Source organism: Quercus lobata, chromosome 10 (assembly GCF_001633185.2).
Source record: "Quercus lobata isolate SW786 chromosome 10, ValleyOak3.0 Primary Assembly, whole genome shotgun sequence".
Classification (NCBI taxonomy): Eukaryota; Viridiplantae; Streptophyta; class Magnoliopsida; order Fagales; family Fagaceae; genus Quercus; species Quercus lobata.
In genome coordinates, this window is record NC_044913.1 from 53,811,782 (window position 1) to 53,832,512 (window position 20,731).

A 20,731-nucleotide genomic window follows, 5' to 3' on the forward strand; every position below is an offset into this window, starting at 1 on the left:
ATCCAAAAAAAAAATTGCATGTAAAAAAATATGGGTCATATTAAGTTGACCCGATCTTCCAAAAGATCATATTGGAGTCATAGGTTTTACCATCCATTCAGGACGTTCCATTTTTTATCTGAATTTAATTGGATTGAACCCAAATCCTACGATATGTCATGTTTTTCAAGTCTAGATAAGGTGTTGTGGACTTCTTTTTTTTTTTGAGAAAATGTTGTGGACTTATAAGTTCGAAATATGGCAGAAACACAAACGTTAAGAGTCCTTTCACAAATTTTTCTATTGTGACCATAATAAATATACTTATGCAAGGAAAGACCATGTCAAGAATTATAAAACTAGGACTTAGCAAAAAACATATATAAAACTTGGATCAAACCAGTCTCCTATAGAGATGGGGACATAACTCTTAACTGATTAAATTCAATTAAAAGTAATGTTCTAGTCAATGGCAGTTCCCATGAAATCATCAATACTTGGCAAGAAATTAATCTGAAGGCGAAGGGTATTATCTATGATATTTGGAATGCAAGTAATCTATGATTTGGCTGAGTGGAAATGTATGAAAAAGCCGTAATACTAAATAGTAGTAAGACATGCTTTCGACTTGGAGACATTTGTTAGGACATATGTGATTCACTTGTTAGAAACATACGTCACTATTTTATGTAATTAGCTAATCCTTTGACAAAATGCATTTTACTTGTATTTGGGAAGATCTATGATGTGTTTAATACTTCAAGAAACTTTATTTCAAGATCAAGTCATGCAAGTCTGTCCAAAATTCAAGCTAAAAGGTGTCTGTCATTAAAGTTCGACAGCTAGCCATCTATCGAGCTTGAAAAGCTGTTCAGCCCCGTGGCTCGACAGTAGCTCGACAAATAGGGTATCTATCAAGGTTTATGAAAAACAAAATTTCAGTTCTGTTTTGACTCTAATCCGTGATTATGTGTTTGGGCTTTCTTTTCTCACAACCTTAGACATATAAAAGGATTATTTTAAGGGCCGTCAAAGAGGACATAAGTTGCACAAGTATTGAGCAAAGTTTATTCAAGCAATTTGTGACCGAAGACACAGTTTTTCCCTAGTTCATCATTTTTGTGAAGAAGTTGTTGTATTTGTTCACCGTAGGGTTTTATGACCAAGTATCTTCTTGATCTTCATCGTTGGGATGAACTGAAGAACTTTGCAGCCAACAACCTTCTCTAGTTGGTGATTAAAGTCACGTACTAGGATCTGAGCAATTGGTTAGTCACGTACTGGGAGCCGTGCATCAAAAGGAAAAATTGTCATTATAGAACAAGTCCAATTGGGTATTAGGGTAAGGGTTCAACTGTAGGTTGATATAAGGTACTGAGATTCCTTTATTTGTAATCACTTGTTGTGATAATTGTGAAATTTCGGGAGTGGTGGCCTTAAAATCACTTGGTGGAGTTTTTGTCTTGTAGGTTTTCCCCATTTATAAACAAATCACCGTGTTAATTTATTTTCCGCTGCATACTTTGTTTATTGGTGATTTGTTTGTGTTACCACGCATTTACATTTTAATTTGATTAAATAATAAACTTGGCTAATTAATCAATTAATCTATCATAAGGGGTCGATTCGTTTTTGACCTATCAATGTTTACCCCTTATAGTAGACTCAGTAGAGCCAGATTGTATTATACGTAATAGTAGTTAAGCAACCAAGGGTTTTAGTAATTAATAGCTTACAAGTTTTACTACGTCGCATGAGAGACCCAAGACAAGGGAGGAAGATTTTGAATTTGAATGTTATGAATTAAGGAATGGGTCAGCCAATGGACCTAAGCCAAAGAGAAAGAAAGGAAAAAAAAATAGTCAGCCAATAGGTTGGGAGTCATCTACCTCAAAAGTCACAACTGGGTTTTATGATGATAGGCTATTCTTCAGACTACATGCATGCCCAAATACTGAAACCCTGCTTGAGGAATTGATCTTCAGGCAGGTCTCTTAAAAGAACCAAATGCATGTGTGCCATGCCATATATTACTTACTGGAATTGAATCCAATTCACACATATATAGTAAATTGAGGTTTGTCAGTTACTCAATCTAGTGATTCAATTCCACAAATAGCTAAATTATTCATCCAATACTCACCTAATTAATCTGAAGCTAGTCTGCAAGAACCAACAGGGGACGGGGAAAGATAAAGGGGCAAGAAGCCATGAACTTACATATGTTCCTCGAAATATTTTGGGAGAAATTACACTTTATCAACTATATATCTTTAATTATACTTTGCATCATAAACTTTAAAAGATACATTTGTTACACTTTGTATTCTAATGTCAAAATAAAAGAAAAATTACACTTTATCATTTTAAACTATATTTCTTATTACACTTTGCACCATAAACTTTTAATTTTCATCCAAGTTAACATCAAACTTAATGTTAGAGTATAAAGTGTAACAAATATAATAATTTATGGTGCAAAATGTGAATTCAAAAGTTTATGGTGCAAAGTGTAATTTAGAGTATAGTTTAAGAGGGTAAAGTGTAATTTTCCCAACATTTTGCTTTTTGTCTCATATTTTATCAAATAAGTTACAAAACTAATTTTTTCTTCTTCTTCTTCTTCTTTTTTTATTAATAAAAATTAAGAGCCCGTTTGGTTTGCCAACTCAAAACATAGTGTTCAGTGTTTAAACACTGAACACTAGTGTTCAAAAAAAAAAACAATATGTTTGGTTATAGTTTTCCAAAAAGGGTTGCTTGAAAATAGTTGCTCAAAAATAGTTGTTTGAAACATATTTTTTCAAACATGCTTGGGCCACATTTTGAACAATGAAATTGCGTTTCCATGGCACAACGGTAAATAAATTGAAATTCAATTTCCACTGCAGCCGGACCCCACTGATCAGAAAAACACGTTCTCCTGTCATCTCTACCCTCATCTCTTCAGTCTTCACGCCATCATCAGTCTTCACGCCCAAATATTCATCTCATCTCTCCTCTCCTCTCTACTCTCTCCGAACTCCATTACTCCTCTCACCCACCTCCATTACTGCTCTGACCCATCAAAATTCCATCTCAGCCCTCACGGATCTGGCGCCTTTACTCCTAACATAGCTTCATCAACGCGTCAAACTCCCAATTTTCGAAGAAACCCCTATTTTGCTAAGGACGCTCTGTTGCTAAGGAAAAGGCAACTCACACAGTCTGAAGGGGTCGGTCAGGTAAGGTTTTTAATTTTGTTAATTAATTGTTTCAGCTTTCTTTCACATCCCAGCACATCATTTCACATTAATTCATGTTAGGGATTGTTTTAATCTCATATATTGTTCAGATGGACGCCTCACTCCCTTCCTCATCCACCTCTCGAGTTCATTACAGAGCCCCTGCTTCGTCCTCTGCTTCGTCCTCTGCTTCCTCTTCTGACCGTGCTCCCTTACTGGTACGTCTTTGTAATCATGATTATAAGTTCTGTTTTAATCTTCTAAGCACCCAAACCCTCCTGCTAAGACCGTTGATACGCAGTCTGTTTTAGATTTGGGTTTTCATTTTTTCTTGGTGACTTTTGTTTAATTATATGTTGCTGACTATTGAATGCATGTAGTTTTGATGTTTGTTGAAAGGTTTCTTAGAGGATAAATGGGTTGTTTTGGGGTCTGGGTTTATCTATTTGTTATGGGTTCTTCAGTTCTTGTGTTGGATTTTTGTTTCTGACTTTGTATGGATATTGGGTTCATGATATGCACCTTCTGTTAGATGGGATTTTGTCGTGTATTGGGTTTTTGGGGGCATGCCTTCACTAATTCTGACTTGGCTGAGAAGATGTTTGTTGACAGGTTTGTTACAGGATCAATGGGTTGTTTTGGGGTCTGGGTTTAGAGTTGTTGTGTTGGATTTTTGTTTCTGAGTTTGTATGGATATTAGGTTCATGCTCTGTTATATGTTAGATGGGATCTTTGTATTGGGTTTTTGGGGGCATGCTTTCACTAATTCAATGGGTGAATGATGTACTTCAGACAACAGTCACATGACCCATCACAATTTCAGATCACTCACCACTTTTATTTTTCAAGCATCTTGCACTACATTTTTACATAGGGTTAGTTTAGCAACCACATTGCTTAAAATGATTCCCCTACATTAACTTAATACTGTGTCCATAAAAATGATAGTTACAAAGGCTGCACTCAAAGAATGAAACAATAATGTCATAGAGAATTATAAGGATAACTCAGCGACTGTATGGGCAAATAATCAAAAACTCAATCTGACCATGGGCTCAATAAATGAGTGTGCCCTTGGCATAGATGTGTGTCACTCCCAAGTCCAAACTAATGAATAGTATCATGTTAGAATTAAAAACAGGAATCTGATCTTCTAAAACTTTACAGAAATTAGTGAAGTAACCTTAATATATAAATTTAAATCGAAATAGAGTTTCGAATCATTAAACAAGCATCTTGCTTATCATATAACCTATAGGGCAGTAGTATACTTACATTAATAAGAATCAAGATTTATTGGATACAGATTTTGAGCAAATGTACAACAAAACTATATACGAAACAGATTTTTTTGGAGTTGAAATTATATTCTGAGATGTTTGTGAAAGAGTTTTATAAGGTCAAGATAAAGATATTTAACAAAGACAAACAAATAGCCTAAGTTTTGTTTCCTAGTGGGAGGAGTGTGAGAATTGGAAGAAAACTGTGAAAGATCCTTCCAACACCACGTTTTGTTCTCTTCTCAAACCCTGTGACCATACAATTGGTATGATCTTCTCATATTAAGACAAAGGGACAAGGAGAGGAGAAAAAAGCCAAAAGTAGATAGCACATTTATCTCTACTTGTGGAGTCTTAGGTGGAAGGCTAGGAAACACAGTTTCATTCTAATTTACTGTTTTTTATCTGTATATTATGAAAATGATTTATTTTGGCATTTCTTTTCTTTTTCTTTTTTGCACAATTGCACATGTAATGTACGTGTGTAAATAAAACCACAAATAGCCAGGTCAATAATGAATTTATTGTTGATATATCATATATCCAAGTTATAAGAATTTATAATCTTGAAAACCTTAGAAATCAATGTACTTTTTTCCTGAATAAAAGAAATTAATAAAATAAAATAAAAAATAATCAAGGAAAAAGGAAGAAGATATTTACAACAAAGTAGCCCAAAGGGGCCAGCCCATCTCATCAACACTGGATGAATGAGCACTGAAGCTGGGATTGATGAGATGGGTGAGCCTTGGAAGAACATGAAGTACGTTAAGCTGCCAAGGCAGCCACATCCTTTCACATCGTTTAGTGAAAATTTAATTCTTCAAAAATGTTAAGATTTTAATTATAATTAATTAATTAATTAATTAAATTCATGACCTCTCTCCCTTTGGAATATGAATATTTGGAACTTGTCCAACAGGGAGAGAGTCAGTATATTACCCCATTTTTCCGTGTAATGACATTGTGGCCTACAACTATGAGTGTGGTTACACATATAATCGTTATAGCTAAGCTCAGCTCTTGGACTAGATAATATTTACAAGTTATAACCAAGACAGTTTTTGTTTCTCAAGTTAAAAAGTTTTCTTTTTATTTATGTTTGCATTAACACTTTTTTTTTCTTTCTTTAATAATGAAAATTATTTCACTAAATACTGTTATTTGAAATTTATTTGAAGAAAAATCAGGTTTTTTAGATCTTGTCTCTTGAAGAGACAATATATTTTACCTTGAAGCTACAATAGCTACTCTGTTCTGGTTACACATATAGTCAACTATAATAATAATATGCTATTATGCCTTCATAAATATACAATGCCACTACAAGTTGACCTAAAACTTATGTGTATGAATGTGTATCTTTGTATTTTTCCTTTATATGGGGTGAATTTTCTCTTATATGCCTGCTGCTTAAGTCTAGTAGTAAGTTAAAGAATTTAATTCCATATCATAGAAGACCGTTTTACGAGTCTATGTAAGTATACGAACATGTATTTAGATGGATGATTCCGACGATAAGAAGTGGCCTGAAGCAGTCGAGAGATATTTTATTGACATCTTGTTAGAAGAGGATGCTAAAGGGAATATGCCCCAAGGCCAGTTCAAGACTGGAACTTGGACAGCAGTTGTCAATGAGTTTAACAAGCGTGCGTCTAAGAGTTACACCAAGGCACAACTTACCCAAAAATATCAACGGCTGAAACAGAGACACCGCACTTTCTCCCAGCTCATCGCACGTACCGGAATGGGATGGGACCCCATTTCAAATACAGTGACGGCCAGTGACGAAGCTTGGGCTGCTGCATTTGCGGTAAGTCCTTAAATCTGACTTCAATATCAAAAATATCAAACATATTAGGTTTATTGGCTTATGAGTGTATTAATAATAGTGGCTTTACATAGTTGTTTTGTAGCATTTTCCCATGATGATACTTTTAGGAATGGAATAAAATCTGACTTATATATGGGGTTTACTGTGGGTGTAATGGGGTTTAACGTGACTTATAAATTTTGACTTATATATTTGATTTATATTATTTTCTACTCAATGTCTACAATTTACTAAAAAACCTTTTTGGCTATCATCAATTTGGAATAAAAGAGTGCTGTTATACAGTTATTATAAATTAGCCATCGACTTTGTATTGGGTTTTACAAATATAAAACATCTAACCCAATATATATTGTTGGTAATAGGTCAATCATAAATTCAAGGACTTCAGGAAAAAGGGGATGAGACACTATGAGCTGTTGGGCCCTCTTTTCAATTCAAACACAGCCACGGGTTTCCTGCAAATGTCATCTGCCCAACCAGCTCCCAATAGTGATGAAGAGAGAGAACTTGATGCAGCCTTTCTATCTGAGGGGGTACATGTCAATGTCAGCACCGACGGTTTCGATGACGTGGAGGAGCTGCCCACACCGAGTGAAGCCCAAAGCCGGAGGCAAGCTGAAAAACGGCCAGCTGAAGCATCTCATTCAAGTGGAAAAAGGAAGAAAGGGCACTCCCTTGAAGCCATGACTGAGGCAATATGGGGTTTTACTGACATGAGGACCCGTCGGGGGAAAAAGTCCATCGACACAGGAGACTCTGCTGTGGGGGCTGCCAGTGAGTCAATTACAGCAGCTGTAACTCTTCTGAACCAGCACACCGATGTCGATCATGTCACGTATTGCAAGGTCGTGCAAGAACTTCATCATGCCAAGAGTAGAGCCGCTTTTTTTGCCATGACGGCTGATAGAAGAAGGGCCTGGATTGACTTTATTGGGGGTGGATTGCAGTAGTGGTGGTTGTGGTTGACAGTGTAGGAAGTTAACTAATGATGTGCCTAAGTGTAGACAGCCTAGAAAGTTAGTTAGTAGTCTTAGTTTGGTTTAATGTGAATATGCAAAGTTTGTATTATGTTTATACTATGAACAATGTTTGCTTTATGCCTTCCTTTGTTATGTTAACCTCCTTGGGACATGTATGGTATTTGGACTAAGAAATATGATTTGTGGTTGTCGTGCCTCCTATGAATTTCTATCTTTGGTGACATATATATATATATATATATTTGATACATAAGCTGCTGCATTCCATTTTGGGAATTTCTTTTTTGTGTCACATATTTGCTTCAAACGTTGTTAGCTATTTTAACAATGTGGTATGTTATTGAGCATACAAGTGACATTGGTTGGAATGAGTATTTGGCTTATCCTTTCTCTCTTGTTAGTTATTTGTAGTGTTGGTGGAATTAGTTTGAAAGCAGCACTTGAATTTACTGCAAATTTTGTATACAACTTTGGCTAATAACTGTATTGTACTTTTTATGAAATCTGCAGGTATGAGAGAGCCACGTCTGTTATCATTGATCCAGGTCTATCTAGCTTTCAGGTATTCCTTTTTATAAATCGTTGTGTCATTCTTTGTTAATTACGATTTGAGTTTGCTGGAAGTATCAGTTTCTTCGTTCAAAAATTTTAGATTAAGTCTCCCTTTTTCTGCTCTATGTAAGCTTGATTCATTAAGTTTCTTGCTGCTAGTTTTTTGTTTGTGTTGCAAAAATATCAACTTCTTAATTAGAGGTTAGACTGTGTTCTTTCTCTTCGCTGTGCATAGAGTACTGTTCACAGATGTCGACTAAGTTCTTATTGTTTTCCTTTCTTCTGCTTTGCATGCATTTCTGGGTGAATAAAGTATATCAACCTGACTGTCATACGTTCTACGAATCTGTTTTGTTAATGAGTTTGCTGTCAGTCTTGGGATACTCACTACTGTACTTATATATATTGTCATTTTTTTAGGTACAATTTGATCAGCCTTTGACAAATAATCCGGAGAACAGTCAAGTGGCCAGAAGCCAATTGTTGCCTCTATGAAGAAAAAAAGTAAATACACTTTCAGCACTTTACATTACAAAACTGAAATTAGCTTATTTATATCTTGAAGTCAAAAGTTTATAGTTTAAACAATGTAAGGACCTTCTTACTTTTGATAGACGATTACATGAATGATTTTTAAGTGAAATAGAGAGATAGAAAAACAGTATATGGATTTCTTCTTTGTTTATTTATTATAACTAGACATTGACACTTTCCCAAAAAGAAGAAAAATGGGTATACGATATGTTTTTACTTTACATTACTATACAAGCATAGCATTGTGTTATAATACCATAATTATGGGGACTTAGTTTAGGGGGGGTTCATGCCATAGGCAGTTGCCTAAATTGCCAAGGAAAAGAGTCCTGTCTAAATTATCGTTTTAAAATTTGTCTATTACGCGGTATTAGTTCCTTAAATTTGTGTTATAATACAATATGCCACATAGGACAATTGTAGCAAAGTTTGTAAATAAACAATGATAAAATTGTTAAAGTCCTAAAACTTTTGAGGATGGCAATTCTGCTACAAATGGCGGATGTACTAGTTAATGTGATCGTTTGGTATTGATGTATGAAGTAGTGCTTTAATTGAAAATTTCTTGAATGTTTTGAGTGTTTAACAATTTATAGTGAATACTGCATTAAAAATTCGAATTTATAAAACATAAACGTCGAATTATAGAGCTTTTTATAAAAAGTAAAAACCCCAAATTTCAGCTTAAACCCCTCCTTAAGGTTCTTAAGTGAAATTGTGGAACATTTGACACCTTCAACTAAAAGAGTTTTAAGTTTTGATCCTCTAAAAGCTCTTTTCAATCACTCCAAAAACAAAACCAAGCAGGTCATGTCATCTAAACTAAATACTTTTTTGGCCGTGCAGCAGGAAGTTTGAGTTTTAATTGTAGAACTTTTAATACTAAAGCTTTTGAAATATGGAACTTTGATTGAAATTTTTTTTAGTGTTTTGAATGTTTGGTTAATAGAATAATACTTTAAAGTTCTAAATTTATAAAATATGAACCATGACTTGTAAAACTTTTTTCCTAAAAGCTCTTTAAAGTTGTTTTATTTTAATGGGCTGCCAAACACTTACTTTTTATTTATTTATTTTGCCACCAAACATAGTTTTAAAGGTCTTGAAGGTCTTTTATGCGAGATAGCCCAAGGTCCTTGTATAATTGATTAAGATTATTATTCTTTATTTTTTATACTTTCCCCGCTCACCTTGACATAAGTACCCTCTACGGTCCATGTACATATGACATTTATGGATCGATCTACATTTACAACTTATTTAAATGAACTTTTAGTATGTCTAAGCAGCTATATATTTTTATGTGATTTTTTTAGTGATATATATAAATATATATATATATATATATATATATATATTTTATATATGAATTGCTGTATGCACCAAAGGTTGAAGTACCGAATTTATTTATAGGATTTCGCCTATTTTTGTATACATAGGTGATATTTATAGATCAAAACTATTAAAATTAATCTGTGAATAGTGGAGCTAAATGATTAATGAGTAAGTGGTTGACCTCAATATATGTGTAGACAAAATTAGACTATCTAATTCTTTAACAAAAATTTTATAATATTCACTATTTTATGTAAAAAGTTTTGACGGTGAGTAATGAGTAATGACTTAGAACGTCAAAGTGCAAATGTCCACTACTCAAGGAAAAAGAAAAACCACTTGGAACAAATGGCCTGCATTGGCAAAGCTGGTTCACACTTCGTGGGGGCACTTTTCATTTGGCACTTGAAATATGTCCTGTCTAATAGACATATTGTATTAACCTGAAACTTAAGGAACTAATACCGCGTAATAGACAAATTGTAGGGACCAATGATGTAGGTTTGCCTTAATTTTATGCCGTAAGTGTGATTTTTTTTTTCTTTCCACTTTTGATTTTATAGAGTAAAAACAATTACATAGTGTAAAGTAGAGCCCAAAAAAATAGTACAAAATATTTGATTTGGTGACTGTTGCTTCTTACCTGCCACCATTGTTAGTCCCCGGCCTAGAGTTTACCTCTTATCCTCTTTATTTTATTTCATATTGGACGGAGTTAAAGCATCTATCTGGTTGCCGCATATGAATTGGCTTGGTAGTAAAACCGTCGTCTGTCATGGCTTAATTATAATATTGGGCGATTTCTGAGCATCATGGATCCCAAAATCTTTTATTTTATTTTATGAATTTTGCTAAATTCATGGATCTCAATCAATTTAAGAAGACCATCCCCAGTTAGATTTAGTTAGACTTAGTGTTTGTTGGGAATAGCTTATTTAGCTGAAACTATTTTATTTTTTCCTAAAAGTATTATAGATAAAAGTAAAAACTAACTGAATAATAGAATGAGATCCATGAATAGTACTAAGAAGTACAATAAAACCCATGAATTGTAGCGAAAATAAGCTGAAGTTACAAATAAACTAAAATTTTCAATTTGTCCCAACGGACACTTATACTTAGTGCCAGCTCAACCATATATTAGCCAGGAAATCAACTAAGGTCCAAATTCTTATCTTTATAAGTAGGAAGTTAAGAAATAGTTTTTCTTCTTCCAATTTTATATCATTTATGCCAAGAAAAATTAAAAATGTACAATCTGATAATTAAAATTTTTAAATTTACATTGAATAGAAAGATATACAGAGAATTAGAAGTGTTTGTCTTCAGAGAAGAAACATTTTCCTTTTTCTCTTCATCATGGTCAAAACTCCGCTAATACTATAACTTTAAAAAGTTCATTACTTCATAAATAAGCGGAGATATTCACTTTGTAAATAAATTAGTGTCAACTGATGATGAATAGTTTAGACTTTCAGTAAGTTTGCAAACCGCTTATCTAGTTAAAATTGAAAAAAAATTTATTAAAAATAATAAAAATTAGTTAAATAATATAATGAGACCTATAAATAATATCAAAAAAATTCAATATTATTCATAAATAGTAAAACAAAGCTAAAAAATAAAGGAAAATATTAAAGTGCTTATGAAGGCGCAAAAAAACAAAAAAAAAGTCAGGGAAAAAAAACACAAAACAGTACATAAAACGGAAAAAATAAAATAAAGTTATAAAAAAGACAAAAAAATTTATCCAAAAAAAAAAAAGTTGTTTGGGCGCCCGTAATAACACAACCCAAAATTAAATACGCCCGTAATATCTCATGCCAAGAAAAATAAAGGAAGTTAAGAAATAGTTTTTCTTCTTCCAATTTTTTATACTACCAATCACAGGAAAATACAAACTGATACTTACATAAATGCAGCAGATAATTACATAAATGCAAGTTCAAATCAAGCTGATAATGACATAAATGCAGCAGAGATGATGTGTAGAGATGAAGTAGTAATCAAACTGATACCTACATAACTGAATTTGAATACTAACCTTGTTGCACCATCAACTTTGACTCCAATTGTTTGAATCTTGGGTTTGTGAGAGTTGAGAGTTAACACTTTCGGAGTCTTTTGTGAGGGATTGGTACAACCTGTTATAATTGTTTTAATTCAAAAAGTCTAAGCCAGTGGGTTTGGGCAACAATGTTATTCTAATTATTACTCTTTTCACTTCTACTTGATGTAGGACTTGACCATGTAACCAACCAACCCTGAAACCAAAAAACATATGTGGTGGTGATCTAGAGTTAAGTTGCAAGTGTGGTTAGGCCAGTTAGAGCAAAAAATACATAAAGTAGATGAAAGATATGCAGAAAGTAACTGGAGGAAGAGATAATTTATGAAAATATATATAATATTTCTTTACAGTTTAGGAACACTGGTGGTTACTGTTTGTAACTTTGTATGGACTGAAAGGTTCGTTTTGGTTAGATGGGAGAAATATGTTATGTTAACGATATTTTTATACCATTTTTATAAGAAATATATTTTCTATGATAAATATATATTAAATAGTAAATTGTTATTAATAAACAAAATATAATTAAAATGTTATGAACGTAACACTTCTTTAAATTAATTTAATGATTAAATTTTATGATTTTCAAATGCTTGAGTTTAGGAACAATTGATTAGTGATAAATTAAATAATTAAATTACGTTTTGGTGACAATCAATAATAATGTATCAATTTCAGAATATAAATTAAATATAGATATATATACATAAAGTGATATATATATATATATGTACTTCTTTATAGTGGCTGATGTGAACTTAATGGCTGCCTACAGGTGTGCTTCAGTTATGGCCGACCCCGATTCAGATCGCGATTCAGGCATGGCTGAGTCCGATTCAGATTGTGATTCAGGCATGACTGAGTCCGATTCAGATCGTGATTCAGGCATGACTGAGTCCGATTCAGATCGTGATTCAGGCATGACTGAGTCCGATTCAGATCGCGATTCAGGCATGGATGACTCCGATTCAGATCGTGATTCAGGCATGGCTGAGTCCGATTCAGATGCGGACGATAGTGAGGTCGAGCTCGAGATTGCCACAGCCTACGTTCAGCTGTGCATAGAGTACGTGCAAAAGTACTACATGAAGCGACCTAGGTGCACTAGTATCCTGAGTGGGAGGTCATATGTGATTGAAGTACTAGAAGGAAATCCGCAAGTGTGTTATGACATATTCCGCATGGAGAAGGCCATTTTTATACACTTGTGCAATGAGTTGAAGCGGCTGCACCTATTAGAGGAGGACACTGGTTGGGTTTCAGTTGAGGAGTCCGTTGGGACAGTGCTATATATTGTCGGACACAACGCTGACTACCGGGTAACTGCCAACCGCTTCCAACATTCTCTCGAGACCATTCAAAGGCGGTTCCGGCGTACCTTGCGTGCTATCCATGCTTTGGGATGTATCATCATCCGGCCTGACGTTGATGCAACTGAGCTCCCTCAATCACTTCGAGAGAATGGGAAATATTATCCATGGTTTGAGGTATGCTTCGATTTTTCCTTTTTTAGTTATTAGCTAAATTATCCTTGTTATGATAGTACTACTTGTCAAAGATCTATAATAGAGATTAGAAAGAAAATAAGATGACCTATGAAAGAGTTTTGAAATATTTCTAGTTTACTTTATTGCACTATATTGCACATAAGTTTAATTTATTAATTACAGCTACCTATTTTGTTAACAGAAATGTGTGGGAGCTATCGATGGGACGCATATAAGTGCCTCTGCCCCATCCGCTAGGACTACCGCATTTCGAGATAGACGGAGTGATATCACCCAAAACGTGATGTGTGCATGCAACTTTGACATGCGGTTTACATATGTGCATTCGGGATGGGAAGGGAGTGCAAATGATTCACGAGTCATGCAGGATGCACTTGGACATGCCAAGTATGAGTTCCCTTGGCCGCCTAGAGGTAAACCAAAAAAAAAAAAAATTTAGGAAAAAATTCCGCATTTGATTTTTGCCTTGTCAATTGTTGCATCTGACTTCGCATTTCCTAAGTATTTTGTAGCATAGTATAGATGTGAAAAACTATTCAAAATGGGATTGTGGAGTAGTAGGAATGCACTGTGTATGATAATTCTGAAAAAGGGTGTGAATCTTTGTGGGTTGTGGTTTTGTCATATTTTTCTAAATCTGATGACACATATTTTATTCATGCATGTCTTTTCATAGGTTTGGGTAAATTTAGATATTTACGTTAGTTTACTTAGAAATCCAAACTGAGGACAATGAGTTTGTAACTACTTCATATTTTGTCCTTTGTGAAAAAAAAAGAATACCTTGTATACACTGCACTTGATTAGTAGCTACGTAATTTTATTATATCGAAACTAATTCAATGAATACATGAATTGTGTGATTCACATTCAGCACTCTATATCATGGATAAAAGGTCGTGTCAAAGTTTGCAATGTCACTCATAAAATTTGCTTTCATGGAATAGTTAGTTATAGTCAATCACTGCATGGTCATTCATTATTTAAGCTGATATCAAAAAACTTTAGTGCATGGTTCGTATACATACATGTATAGATACACTTCCGTAGTAAGGAACTAGCAACAATAGTTGTGTTAAGTGACTAATTGGCAATGGTTATCACTCGTATTGCAGGATCGTACTACCTCGTTGACTCGGGATACGCTATAGGCAGTGCATTCCTCCCCCCACACAAGTCCACACGCTACCATGCCCAAGAGTTTCGGGGTGCAAACCGGCAGCCTAGTACCCCACAAGAGTTGTTCAATTATAGGCATTCCTCATTACGCATGGTGATTGAACGATGCTTTGGCGTCTTGAAGGCGAGGTTCCCTGTTTTGACTGGAATGCACTCCTTCTCTATCTCTAGGCAACGGCTGATTGTGACTGCTTGTTGTGCATTGCACAACTTTATTCGCATGTATAATCGGGCAGATGAACTGTTCCATGTGTGGGAAGGATCATTTGTGCGTAATGGAGACGCAAACATAGCAGGAGTTGCACGCGTAGGTAGTGGGGGCACTGAGGAAGCTTTTAATTCTCGGGCACAACGAGCAATGTCGGAGTATCGTGATGTGATAACTGCTGCTATGTGGGCAGATTACATTGTTCAATGATTGAGGTAGATGGGCATTATTTTATTAAAATGTGGATGGCATGGAACTTTGTATAAGTTTAGATGAAGATTACTGTGTTTTGTTGTTGTTATAGGTTTGTATAACGGAGTAGTGAGCCTCTTTAATTTGGACTGCAGCGGCTCTTACTGTTGTTTTTGGTGAACTTAATGGCTGCCCATGAAGCTGGATTGTCAACATATATAGTAGTCACTTTTTGAATGGCTTTCACACAATTACACTACTCTCCATCTTTTTGAAAAGCTAGATTCTAATTTGTCCCAATTACATATGTCCTTTATAGGATTTTAGTTTCCATACTTGTTACATTTGTTTATGTTGGAAGAAAATTTACAAAAAAAAATATAACAAAAATCCTACTTAATTATGATCAATATTGTTGTCACAAAAACATTGAGTACATTATTATCAATTCAAATGTATTTGTTGCAAAAAATTAAGAACTTATGTTGCATTAGCTATATTACATTTCTCTTTCCTTATATTAATAATTTTTTTATTATTTAATTGGACTGTTTGGTGTCCCAGAAATTGTGGGACATTGGAAGAGAAAACAAAGTAGAGTTTGAAGCTTTGCAATTTTTTTTCTTTTGTTTTTGGTATAGAACTTGGGGTGTAACAATTTAAATCTTTTTATCTTAATTTTTTTAAATGAAAGTCTAATTCTTCAAAGTACACCAACTTAAGTGGATTGTTGTGCTATGGTTGGAATATTTTTGTTTTGGACCTTAGTTGGCCTATTTGGTTGACAAACAACTTTGGGCATTGTTTAGATTTTGAAAAAATGTTTGGGATTTCAGGAGTGAGGAAATTCAAAGGATTGAATTCAATATATAAATTCCATTTGCACCTAGCTTTAAGCTAATTGTTGTGCAAATGGGAAAACTAATTGGTTCTTGATTCTTGAATACCTATGTATAATATGGTCTACATGAATAACAGTTGGGTTTTTCGTTTTAGATTTTGGATTATGCTACGTTTTTTCAACAACTTCATTTTCTTTTTCAAATTTTCTCCTATTGAATATCTAGAATATTGTGTACATGAGTTTTAGACAAAACATAACAATACTTCTATGACTAATTTTTAAATTTTGTATTTTGCTATTTCTGTCCTTATTAAAAATGGTATGATATAGCTGATGTGATGCAATGAAAGTAGGAGGAATTGATATTTTTAGGGCATAGCAGCTAATACATTATTATCATTTCCCTTTGCCATTTAAACTTCTTGACTTGGAATGCTAATAGCCATCATCTATGAGGCAAAACCAATTGGTCAAGTTTAGCAAGTTCCCACTAACTTTGACCACAAAGTCATGGCAATATAGGTGACTCACTTACTTAAAATTCATGTATACACTATTTTGATTCTTTTTGGAAATTTAGAACATTGATAAAATGAATGTATGGGCAAGCGAGTGATTTGTATATACACACATTGATGAATGTGTGTAGTGGACATGAGTAGAATCAATAGCATGTGTTTGATAATTTGGTCTTTGATGGAAATTAGTAAAAGTGAGGGTCTATTAAATTTTTACCTCTTTCCCTCTCCACTACTCTTTACTTGACTGTTTTTATCTCCTCTCTACTCTCTACTTTACTATTATACTTCTTTCATCATTTTCTCTTTCTTCTATTTTGACTCTTCCTCTCTCCATTCTATTTTGTATAAATTCGATATCATTTATTTATTTAATCCATGTTTTTTTTCTAAAAAACTGTAAGTACTCTCTCTCCCTCTCCCTCTCTTGTGGATTATTTTTCTTTCTTATAATTTTGATTAAGGTTGATGGTTTTAAAAAAAAAGAAATATTTGTTTTGGTATTTTTCTTCTTAAATTTCCCATTACAATGTCTTCTTTCTCCCTTTTATAGCTTTGGTTGAATTTTGATTTTAGCTAATACGTAGTTTTTTTTGGAAATAGGAGTTTTAGTTTATTTCAATACACATTTTACATGGCTTTGAATTTGAATATGCCTACCAATTTTGCGTAATAAATTACTATGAAGTCTATCTTTTATTCCTTTTGTTTCATTTCAATACAGGCCAACATAATACTGTAATTTTGTGATAAATTTTAATTATTATGATAATCTCAATATTATGATAAATTTGAAACTTATAAAGTTCTGTTGTATATCAAATATAACACACTATAACAAAAGTTAGGAAAATATAGTTCACCTTAAAAAATAATTAATTAAACATATAAATTGTAATAGTACGATATATGTGTACTTTGTTGATATAAAAAAATAAAAACTACTTGTAGAAATCTTGTTAAAGGATAAAAAATATTTAAAGTAATTGTTTTTCTTTTTATATATTACACTCCATTACAAAAATATTTATGTATTCTCACGTATCGCGACGATTTACGACTAATTTTATTTATAATGAGCGAGTGTTCTGCTCATATTCGAAATAAAATTTAATGAACAAATTTTGAAATTTAATATTTGATTTATGGTTCAACACATCATGCTTTTTTCTTCTTTATTTTTATTTATTTATAATCAAACATCTAGAAACGATAGAAACATACTTGGAATTATATTACTCCAAAAAAAAAAGAAACAAAAACCTTGTAATCTATATATACTATAAACTACATTGTAGTATCCTATAGATTGAATTATTCAAAATATTGCAAACTAAGTGTAACCCCTGATGTTGTGAAATGGACTATAAATAAGTATTTAAAACAAAAAATTGAGGATCATGACATGGCCAATGAGGCACCTTCAATCAACTTTAGCTAAAGACACAAAAATACTTTTAACTAAAGTTGCTAACTTCCATGCTTTTCTATTCTTGACTTCTTCTGCATGCCAACTTTCAGTCAATAAAGCAAGTTCCAGTCGGTATTTGCAACACCTTGCTCCAAAATAAATATTACTATCATCCATAGAAGAGAATTGTAACTTACAATTCTCGTATGTTCCAATAAATTATCAGTACTAGACATACATTACATTAAGCCAATAACATACTATTGTCAGAATCAAGAGTCAACCCGATACATATTCTATACACCACCAAAATGGATGACTCAAGATTGTCTAAAAATATTACACAGTACATCAAGTTCAAAAGGAGTTAGTAGTACATAATAAGATAATATGATTACATAGTAGGAATTAACACATCATCATAACAATGTGGTTTACAACATCGTCAAACTTAGCAGTACTGCAAGCACAGTCAAAAACAAAAACCAAGCAATGAACCTAAGCTTCACCATTTTCTTCGGTTGGTCTGAGGGGTGGACCTTGTCATGTATGACCCTCAATTCCTCTCGCAATACACATAGCTCTTCTTGTAGTTGCTGGAAATCATCCGCATATGACACTGGCGTCTTCAAGGGAATACACCATTGAAAAAACCGACATGTGTCCTTTGGGCAACATTGGAAAAGCCTGTACCGGTTCTCATTTCGTTTATCTGAAATCTTCACACTTGCTTTCAAGCCACAGAAACAATTACAATTTCGAAACCGAAGGCCATCGTCAAGATCGTCATGCATTGTGTCTGCCATCTGCAAGAAGCAAGCCAGAAGCGTACTCATTTACACCTTACAAAATGTAATCAACACTATTAAACAACCATTTCAACATGGTATCCATTCGTGCAGCAAACAGTTGATGCTGAGCATTAGTCTATATGCAGCAAACATTTGAAAGGAGTCCTAACTCTAAGAAGCTACAACTAACATGAAGATATCATTTTGAAGCATATGACATAAACAATCAAAACTCACAGAATGAGCACACAGCCACTTTCGACATCTTAAGGGCTACCCATGAATGAGCACAAAGAAGATCCAAACTCACAGACTATTCCTCAAGCAAGCTTGAAACATCTAACCACTAAACTACCCTGAAGTCATTGTATTTTGCATGCATATATCAGCTTGCATAATGATACAATTGGCAGAAGGAGAGAGTTCAATTCAGACCCAATCATTTTTATCAAAGGAGTATAGTAGAGACAACACCCATGATCTCAATAAGGAAATCAAAAAGTGATGCTCACTGGTATTTATAAGGATTGAAGACAATATCACATAATGCTGTCGGCATTTCATATCAATATTAATACGCAATCACATATACATTTCCAAGCTCAATCACTTGATGAATGCACACAACTCAAAAACAAATACTGCTATATATATATATGCATCTCTAGACATAGCTAGAAGCTTTTACAAGATATAGCAAAAAATTGTACAAAGGAAATGCCAAGTAAATATACACAATAAGTGAGCCTACTGATTCCCACATGTTAGTCCATGGGTGACCATTCCCGTCCAAGTTGTTCCCCACACACAAGTCACACTATGTTATGAAATTGTGATAGTTACAAAATTTCAAGGATTAGACAACCCCACCTCAAACAGTTGTTACCTCACAACACCTTAGTTCTGCTCACTATAATTGAGGAACATAATATATCCATAATATCCAAATTGAAATCAACATAATTCAGTAAAGTCTGTCACAAATTCATGAGTAATTAAACTACACCCAATGAACTATCACAAACAGTACAAATTCACGAATGAAACTAATAATAAGCTACGGAGAATTTGGTATTAGCTTAAAATTCACACTCAAATGACCCTCAAATTGCAAACAGCAAGCAAGATACGATTCAATTTCGTTGCTGTGAAGCCCTACGGAAAACCACAACAAATTATTAATATACAGAGTTGGTTGTTGTGTTAGATTTTTTTAACCCTCCTGTTTAATCTTCCGACGCTTTCTCGGCAACCAAGCAGAGTGTTAAGAGAAATGGAAATCGACTGGGTTGTGAATCAAAACAAATTTACAACAGCAACATATTTTGAGGAAACCCTTAAATTAAATTCGATGCCGTATGGCATGTATATTTGGATTGTAAATCAACTATTCAAAAATCAGAACTGGAAAAATGGGTTTTCCCGATTGGTGAGGAAAAACAAGGGAGAAAACCCAAAAACAAAAAACACAAACAAGTGGACACATCTGAATGTTTACACAAAAACCCATTCAGAAGCAAGCTCGAAGTGAGATTCGAACCTGGATCTTCGAGTGATGGGTCGGCGGCGACAAAAGCTCGATCTCTGGCTCGATCTTCGAATGTTGACGGTGGAGGAATTGATACGACGACCGTCAAGCCCAGCCGTGGATCTTCTTTGGCGTCAATGGAGATGAGACGGCGTGGGTTTGGCTTTTTCGTGGAGATGAGGACGGCTTCGGGTTGGCTTTTTCGTGGATCTTCTTTGGCGTCAATGGTGGTGAAAAGCTTGCGTCGGGTTGGCTTTTTGGTGGAGATAAGATACGACGACCGCGAAGCCGTCGATCTTCTTTGGCAGCAATGGAGCTGAGGACGGCGTGGGTTTGCTATTTGGGAACCCTTGCGCTCTGAGGAAAGACTGAATACAAAGGGGTAAAGACGGACAGATTTTAGATAAAGCAGGGATAAAAATGGGATTACAAGTGATTATTTAATACGGGTCAGCTTTTTTTTATCAAACAAAACATACATACCAAACACATATTTCATATTTTTTGAACACTGAAAAACATTGTTTAAACTATGATACCAAACACATTTTTTTGTTTTATTCACACTAAAAACATATTGTTCAACAACACTTTTTAAACCATAATTTTCACATCTTTTTAAACAACAATTTTGGAAAACTATAACCAAACGGGCTCTAAGCCTTTCTTTTTCTTTTCTTTTCTTTTTTTGTCTTGGTACGTTTAACAAATAAACTATCAGAATCTATTGAAGGTCAAACTTACTAACCACCAAATTTTA

General features: G+C 34.0%; 2 protein-coding genes across 2 annotated transcripts; both read left to right on the forward strand.

The window, feature by feature from the left end:
- Window positions 1-2,785: 2,785 nt before the first annotated feature.
- On the forward strand, window positions 2,786-7,398 carry LOC115965920 (uncharacterized protein At2g29880-like). Its single transcript, XM_031085235.1, has 4 exons — window positions 2,786-3,203; window positions 3,314-3,421; window positions 5,985-6,296; window positions 6,683-7,398. The coding sequence occupies exons 2-4, from the start codon at window positions 3,314-3,316 to the stop codon at window positions 7,268-7,270; spliced, it is 1,008 nt and encodes a 335-aa protein (XP_030941095.1). The 5' UTR covers window positions 2,786-3,203; the 3' UTR covers window positions 7,271-7,398.
- A 6,995-nt stretch (window positions 7,399-14,393) lies between these two features.
- LOC115964966 lies at window positions 14,394-14,897 on the forward strand. The gene has a single exon (XM_031084182.1). The coding sequence runs from the start codon at window positions 14,394-14,396 to the stop codon at window positions 14,895-14,897; it is 504 nt and encodes a 167-aa protein (XP_030940042.1).
- The last annotated feature ends 5,834 nt before the right edge of the window (window positions 14,898-20,731 follow it).